Raw genomic sequence first — 7,818 nt, 5'->3', positions numbered from 1 at the left:
TTTGAGCATTCTTTGGCATTGCCTTTCTTTGGGATTGGAATGAAAACTGACCTTTTCCAGTCCTGTGGCCACTGCTGAGTTTTCCAAATTTGCTGGCATACATGTTGTTGTCATCAAGGAGATGAGGAAAACTCAGGTCCAGAAAGGTTACAATAATCTAAGGTCGAACAGCTACTAAGTAGTAGAGATGCATGCAAACCAAGTCTCTCCCTCATTTTTAAGAGTCCCAAGTTTTATTCTGTCATGCTGTAGTGCTATTACTTAACAATATCAAAACATATGCATGTCGGGAATTATCTGTTAGTCCAGTAGTTAAGAGTCAGCACTTTCACAGCCTAGGGCCTGGGTTCAATCCCTGGTCAGGTAACTAAGATTCCACAAGCTGCACAGCATGGCCAAAAGAAACAAACAAACAAACAAAATATATATATATGCACATGGATTCCCTGGTGGCTCAGACAGTAAAGAATCTACCTGCAATGCAAAAAATCTGGGTTCGATCCCTGGGTCGGGAAGATCCCTGGAGAAAGATGTGGCTACCCACTCCAATATTCTTGTCTGGAGAATTCAATGGACAGAGAAGCCTAGTGGACTATAGTCCATGGGGTTACCAAGAATCAGACACAACTGAGTGACTTTCACTTTACTTTCCCTGGTGGTACAGTGGTTAAGAATTCACCCATCAATGCAGGAGACTCAGGTTCAGTCCCTGGATCGGGAAGATCCCATGGAGAAGGAAATGGCAACCCACGCCAGTGTTCTTGCCTGGGAAATTCCAGGGACAGAGGAGCCTGGAAGGCTATAGTCCATGGGGTCACAAAAGAGTGGGACACAACTTAGTGACTGAACCACCATATATGCGTGCGCGCTCGTGCACACACACACACACACCCACCCATGTGCATGCTAACATGTTAAGCAATACAAAATGACAGTTGCCATGTGGTTGGCACCTTCTAAAGCGCACACAGGCCTAAGGACAGGGAACAGTCATTCAAAAGGAGCTAAACTGTCATGAAGGGCTTTGCTAAGTTCCAGTATGTTGTGATTGCGTAAGGTCAGCCGTGTTCTAAACGCCCCTCCTTCAGGACATACATCAGTCAGGAGACTGCAACCTGAGCGTAGGATCCAGGCAGGGGAGGTCATGCTAAGTCCTGAGGTTGTCTCCTGGCCCTCCAGAAGAGGACATTCTGCTTTAAGAACTTCCTCCATCAACATACCTGACCAGCACATCCTCACCAGTCAGTTCTCGGAGGAGCTGGGTTACCAACCCACTGGTGGTACAGCAGTTCAGAGACTCTGGTGACACAGAAGAGATCTCCACAATCAGCTGAGAGAAAGAACAGAAAAGGCAGAAAGGTGAAAAGAGCACCAAACTTGTTTGTTAGATGGCATTTAAGTTAAATGCAGGGCTAGGAAGTATATTATACACTGGCACAAATTACATATATACTTAATACAACTGAATTTTTAAAAATCCGTAATTTGTCTCCACAAGTAGGACAACTTTGTTGAACTCATAAGAAATTACTCTGGCACAGAAACACTCCATATACCTGGGCATATCTTGACTTTTTCAAAAAGAAACCATTAATTGGGACAAAAGCCCCTGTCGGCAACAACAAACAGATTGTAAAAATCATTCATTCGTTCATGTATTCTATCCGTCAGTAATTCCCTTACTCATTCAATAAGCATGTTCTGAGCACTCAGCGAGAGATCTAGGACACCAAGGGTTTTAAGCAGAGGCGCGACAGAATCGGATTTCGACTTTTAAAAGGTCATTCTGACTATACGTGGCAACAGACTAGCAGTGACGAAACAAACCGGCAGGCCTGTCTGGGTGAAAATCAGTGCTCCAGGTGACAGACACTGAGAGCTTAAGCCCGGGGCTGTGGCAGCTGCACCAACGAAGAGAAGTGCATGGGCTTGACTAAAACTGACGCAGTGTGATGACTGAATGGTATGTGGTACGGAGGAGATGGCCTCAGAGAACGAGCTGGAGGTCCAGCATCCAGCTGTGTGGACTGTGAGACAGGGTCGATTTGTTGCTGCTGTGTCTCTGAGGTGAATGGACAGAATCAGGGCTTTGTTTTGAACATGGGCACAGCCTAGCTTGCCTTCACAAACCCCAACAATTAAAAGTTCAATAGAGGTTAAGGACTCAGGACACCAAGAAGAAATGGCTATATAAAAAGAAGGAAAACTAAGATTCTTACCTGTTAAGACATGCAAAGACTGTTCTGAAGAGGGAGTTAGACTATAGAAGGTTCATTTTGAATACACAGTCTACTAACTGAATGGTCTTGGGTAAATGACTCCATTAATAGCGAGATTAATGATAATGAAGTATAGAGTTTACTGTGAGAATTGAAGACAATATAGATGAGAGGATTTAGCACACTGCTCAGTGCAAAGCTTCTTCTTATTACCACTAGTACACTAATTTTTTCAAAGTGTAATTTCAAAGGTATCTCCTCTATCATATCAATAGTACTTAGTGAAAGTGAAAGATGCTCAGTCGTGTTCGACTCTTTGTGACCCATGGACTACACGTTCCATGGAATTCTCCAGGCCAGAATACTGGAGTGGGTAGCCTTTCCCTTCTCCAGGGGATCTTCCCAACCCAGGGATAGAACCCAGGTCTCCAACATTGCAGGCGATGTAAATATTTTTTATGTGACTGTCTCACACACTAGGCTGGGAGTTCACCTCTACATTGCTAGCGCCTAGTATAGGACCTAACACAGACTATAGACTCAATAAATACATGTCAAATGAGCCACCTTGCCTTTTTATGTCAGCCCTACCGCATTCTGAACTACAGGCACCAGAGAGTATGCTTTTAGTCTTACCTCATACACTCTATACCGAACAATGTCATTTGTTTTCATGACACTTTTCAAATCATCCAGCAGATTACTTTCAAATAAAGCCTCCAGTCCAGCTTGGGTCAGTGATATTCTTGACAGGGATTTAATGGCCTAATAAGGAAAGAAAATATCTCTTAAGTAGTCAAAATGCCAAACTGTATTTTCTACTTCCTAAGATTGAAGTGAAAATTAGTGTATGGAATGCACCTTATCCAAGGAGCATTCACTACATTTTACGTATAATTACTTATCATTGGAAAAGATACACTGTATTTTCAATAGAAAATAGAAACAGTTTCTTGTCAAGCAACCCAAATAACTTATGTAAGCTCTCTGATGGATAATTTAGACATGTGTATTCTAGAAATAAAAGGGGTTTACTAGCTTTTTTTTTTTTTTGACAACCATTTATTTATTTGATCCCATCGATACGAGGTTGCAAATTCAGTTACACAAATCATTAATTCTAAACCTTCACCTCTCAATCCAGAAGGCCTTTCTGTTTTTTAGGACATCGTCACTGCATGTAGCTGACTCACCGTTTTAGCTACTGACAGATTCTCTCCACCAATACAATAAACAATTTGTTTCAGCAATTCAGCATTATTTAGAATCTCAGTAACAGCATCAGAATTTTCAACAATCCTTCCAACCTGAAAGGAAAAAAACAATCAGAAATACTCTTCCAAGGCTGGGCAACATGGGAACACATGACAGTCAAATTTCCTTAGTGTACAGTTATTTTAGGAGTTACTGACTATAGCCATGAGTCATTAAAAATTCCAAATGACTCAGATTCATTAAAGTCAAACACACAGATGGCACAGTCACATCTTTGAAAGAAAAAAGCAAAACAGGCGAGTTGAGGTTTGAGACGCCTCAGTGAGTGAACACAGTACAAATCCGAGTTCTGTCGGCTTTCAGTGGTTAATCGAGAGAGCAGATTAAATAACTTCTTTGAGCCTAACTTTTTGTCTGTCAAATAGGAATGCAACACTTAGCTGCAGGATCATAATAAGGATTAAATGAAACTTAAATAGGTAAAGCCAGAGTGTCTGCAAGGAAATGGTTAATGGGTAACTTGATACCTTCCCCTTTTCCTGAATAAATACTTTAGAGGAAAAAAGAACAAACAGTAACTGAACATCTCTTGGATAACTAACTGCTCAGCTTCTGTCCCTTCACGATAATCCTCAGCATCAGCTCTTCACCCAAACAGCAGCAAGTTTGGTTACTAGGCTGGTAAGAGTTACTGTCAGTTTGTTGGAATAGTGACCTTTATAATAGTACTTCATTCATGCCACTGTAGTAAGACTTACCATGGCAATCTTTTTTTTAAGACTTGGGGCTCCTTGGAGGAGAGAAACAGGCTTTATTTAATAGCTTTTGTATCAGGCATTTTACCATATACTAACATCATATGGTAAAACGTCTGACAAAAGCAACTCCATATTTGACGAAAAACTGATTCAGATGGTGCTTACTGGAACCTCTTCAGCTTGCATTCCCCATTTATAATCAGCTACACACACTAGACTAGACAATTCTTACACATAGAGAGAGCATGCATTTTCTTCACCTCTCTGCCTCTGGCACCCAGCACAGAGCCTGGCCCAGGGCAGATGGTCACTAAATGCTGATTCCATTACGTGCTAGTGAAATATTCATACCTGGGACAGAGTGAGGATTTTTACAGAATCATTAGGGTGAGTCAGTCCTCTCTGCAGGTCAACCCTGAGGTTCCGGGCCACATGAACGGGCTCCAAAGCTTGCAGCAATCTCTCCAGAATGGATACACACAAAGTAGTCTGTTCCCTAAAGGAGACACCATAGATCTCATCAGTTCCTGTCCTACCAGGTAGGAAGTAACAACCTCATGCTAAAGGAAATCAGTCCTGAATATTCATTGGAAGGACTGATGCTGAAGCTCCAATCCTTTGGCCACCTGATGTGAAGACCTGACTCACTGGAAAACACCCTGATGCTGGGAAAGATTGCAGGTAGGAGAAGGGGATGACAGAGGATGAGATAGTTGGATGGAATTACCGACTCAATAGACATGAGTTTGAGCAAGCTCCGGGAGTTGGTGACGGACAGGGAAGCCTGGTGTGCTGCAGTCCATGGGGTCGCAAAGAGTCGGACACGACTGAGCGACTGAACTGAACAACCTTAATATCTGACACCACGCTTAATAAGGCTCTCCTCCGCGCAGAGACAAGACCACTTCTACTAATTTATTCAACATTTACTAAGTATCTATTATGTACTATGTTTGTGCTAGGGATATATCAGATCAGATCAGATCAGTCGCTCAGTCGTGTCCGACTCTTTGCGACCCCATGAATCACAGCACGCCAGGCCTCCCTGTCCCTCACCAGTGAACTCCCGGAGTTCACTGAGACTCACATCCATCAAGTCAGTGATGCCATCCAGCCATCTCATCCTCTATCGTCCCCTTCTCCTCTTGCCCCCAATCCCTCCCAGCATCAGAGTCTTTTCCAATGAGTCAACCCTTTGCATGAGGTGGCCAAAGTACTGGAGTTTCAGCTTTAGCATCATTCCCTCCAAAGAAATCCCAGGGCTGATCTCCTTCAGAATGGACTGGTTGGATCTCCTTGCAGTCCAAGGGACTCTCAAGAGTCTTCTCCAACACCACAGTTCAAAAGCATCAATTCTTTGGCGCTCAGCCTTCTTCACAGTCCAACTCTCACATCCATACATGACCACAGGAAAAACCATAGCCTTGACTAGACGGACCTTTGTTGGCAAAGTAATGTCTCTGCTTTTGAATATGCTATCTAAGTTGGTCATAACTTTCCTTCCAAGGAGTAAGCGTCTTTTAATTTCATGGCTACAGTCACCATCTGCAGTGATTTTGGAGCCCCCAAAAATAAAGTCTGATACTGTTTCCACTGTTTCCCCATCTATTTCCCATGAAGTGATGGGACCGGATGCCATGATCTTCGTTTTCTGAATGTTGAGCTTTAAGCCAACTTTTTCACTCTCTACTTTCACTTTCATCAAGAGGCTTTTTAGTTCCTCTTCACTTTCTGCCATAAGGGATATATATATATATAAAAAATATATATACTCTCTAAGGCTAAGATATATTCTCTGATCTCAAGGAGATCATTTAATGGAAGACACAGAAAAATAGGCAACTATAATCCAGGTAGATAAAGGCTAAAGGTTAGGGCTGGAAGCTGAGGGAGCTCAGCAAAGAAGATGGGGTTCAGGGAAGACCTCCCAGAGGGGAACACCTAAATGAAACTTAAGAAAACATGGGAGTTATCTAAGAGAAGTGTTCCAGGCAAAGGGGGTGTGAGCACAAAGGAACACACAAAGGAATGAGACAGTGTTATGCATTCAAGGAACCACAGGTCACTTGGTATGATGGGGTGGGAGAGAAGTGGGGAGAAGGATGAATGACAAAAAGTGAAACAGGAAAGATGCACAGAAGCTGGGCTCTGATAGGTCTTTCACGTGCTGCTATGGAATTTAGCCTTTTCCTAGAAAGCAACGGAAAGCCATTAAGTGGTTTTAAGGCAGAGAAGGAACACAATGAGATCTGACTTGTAGAAATCACTGCATCAGTTTTAGAGAAAAACTTTCAGTTAGAAGTTATTTGATGGTGAGAGGTGATAAAGGAGCAAAAACGAGGAAGTAACAGTGAGAAAGGAGAAGAGGGAAAAGATTCAAGAGCTATTAAGGAGGCAAATTAAGCAGAACTTGATGACCACCAGATGCAGATAGAGGTGTTTCACGAGTAATTTCCTTGTCTCTTAATAGGCCGTACAAATAAATGGGCACTCATATACTATTAACAGGAGTATACAGTTAAACTGTGCCTGTGTAAAAGGGAATTAAGCAATATAGTAATACACGGCTCCACAGATGGCACAGAATCTGCCTGCCAATGCATGGGACACAAGAGACACGGGTTCAGTCCCCGGGTTGGGAAGATCCCCTGGAGAAGGAAAAGGCGACCTGCTCCAATTTTTTTGCCTGGAAAATTCCACGGACAGGGGAGCCTAGAGGGCTAGAGTCCTAGGGGTCGCAAAGAGTCAGACATGACTGAGCACAGCAACACACAGCAATTCAAAGCAAATGAACATATCCTTTCAACTTAGTGACTGCACTTTGCACAATCAAGCCCAAGAGAGTAGGTAATTTTTTTATTCTCAAGATAAGTCAAAACGTATGTCCACACAAAAACCGTACACCAATGTTCATAGACCCTGCTTGCCAGGGGCTGGAGGAGGGATATGAGGGGGAAATAGAGTGATTGCCAATGGCTACAGGTTTCTATGATTAAGCCTCTGACTGTGTGGATCATATAAGAATGGAAAATTCTTAGAGAGATGGGACTACCAGAGCACCTTACCTGTGGTCAGTTAGAACCGGACATGGAACAACCGACTCATTCAAAATTGGGAAAGGAGTATGACAAGGCTGTATACTGTCACTCTGCTTATTTAACTTATATGCAGAGTTCAGTTCAGTTGCTCAGTTGTGTCTGACTCTTTGGGACCCCATGGACTGCAGCACACTAGGCTTCCCTGTCCATCACCAACTCCCGGAGCTTTCTCAAACTCATGTCCATTGAGTCTGTGATGTCATCCAACTACCTCATCCTCTGTTGTCCCCTTTTCCTCATGCCTTCAATCTTTTCCAGCATCAGGATCTTTTTCGATGAGTCAGTTCTTTGCATAAGGTGGCCAAAGTATTAGAGTTTCAGCTTCAGCATCAGTTCTTCCAATGAATATTCAGGACTGATTTCCTTTAGGATAGACTGGTTGGATCTGCTTGCAGTCCAAGGGACTCTCAAGAGTCTTCTCCAACACCACAGTTCAAAAGCATCAATTCTTCGGTGCTCAGGTTTCTTTGTAGTCCAACTCTCACATCCATACATGACCACTGGAAAAACCATGGCCTTGACTAGATG

General features: G+C 42.9%; 1 protein-coding gene across 1 annotated transcript in view; it reads right to left on the bottom strand.

Moving 5' to 3' along the window:
• PSMD5 (proteasome (prosome, macropain) 26S subunit, non-ATPase, 5) overlaps positions 1 to 7,818 on the bottom strand; it is a 22,268-nt gene that overhangs the window by 9,940 nt on the left and 4,510 nt on the right. The window contains exons 2-5 of the mRNA XM_010848422.1: positions 4,544 to 4,688; positions 3,413 to 3,526; positions 2,856 to 2,984; positions 1,221 to 1,330 (exon numbers count right to left, since the gene is read on the bottom strand). Coding sequence (XP_010846724.1) covers positions 1,221 to 1,330; positions 2,856 to 2,984; positions 3,413 to 3,526; positions 4,544 to 4,688 — 498 coding nt within the window. The remainder of the gene's footprint in view (positions 1 to 1,220; positions 1,331 to 2,855; positions 2,985 to 3,412; positions 3,527 to 4,543; positions 4,689 to 7,818) is intronic.

The sequence above is a fragment of the Bison bison genome, unplaced genomic scaffold (genome assembly GCF_000754665.1).
Source record: "Bison bison bison isolate TAMUID 2011002044 unplaced genomic scaffold, Bison_UMD1.0 scf7180017864266, whole genome shotgun sequence".
Lineage (NCBI taxonomy): Eukaryota > Metazoa > Chordata > Mammalia > Artiodactyla > Bovidae > Bison > Bison bison.
Note: the sequence above shows the minus strand (reverse complement) of the source record. Positions and strands in the feature narration are given on the sequence as shown.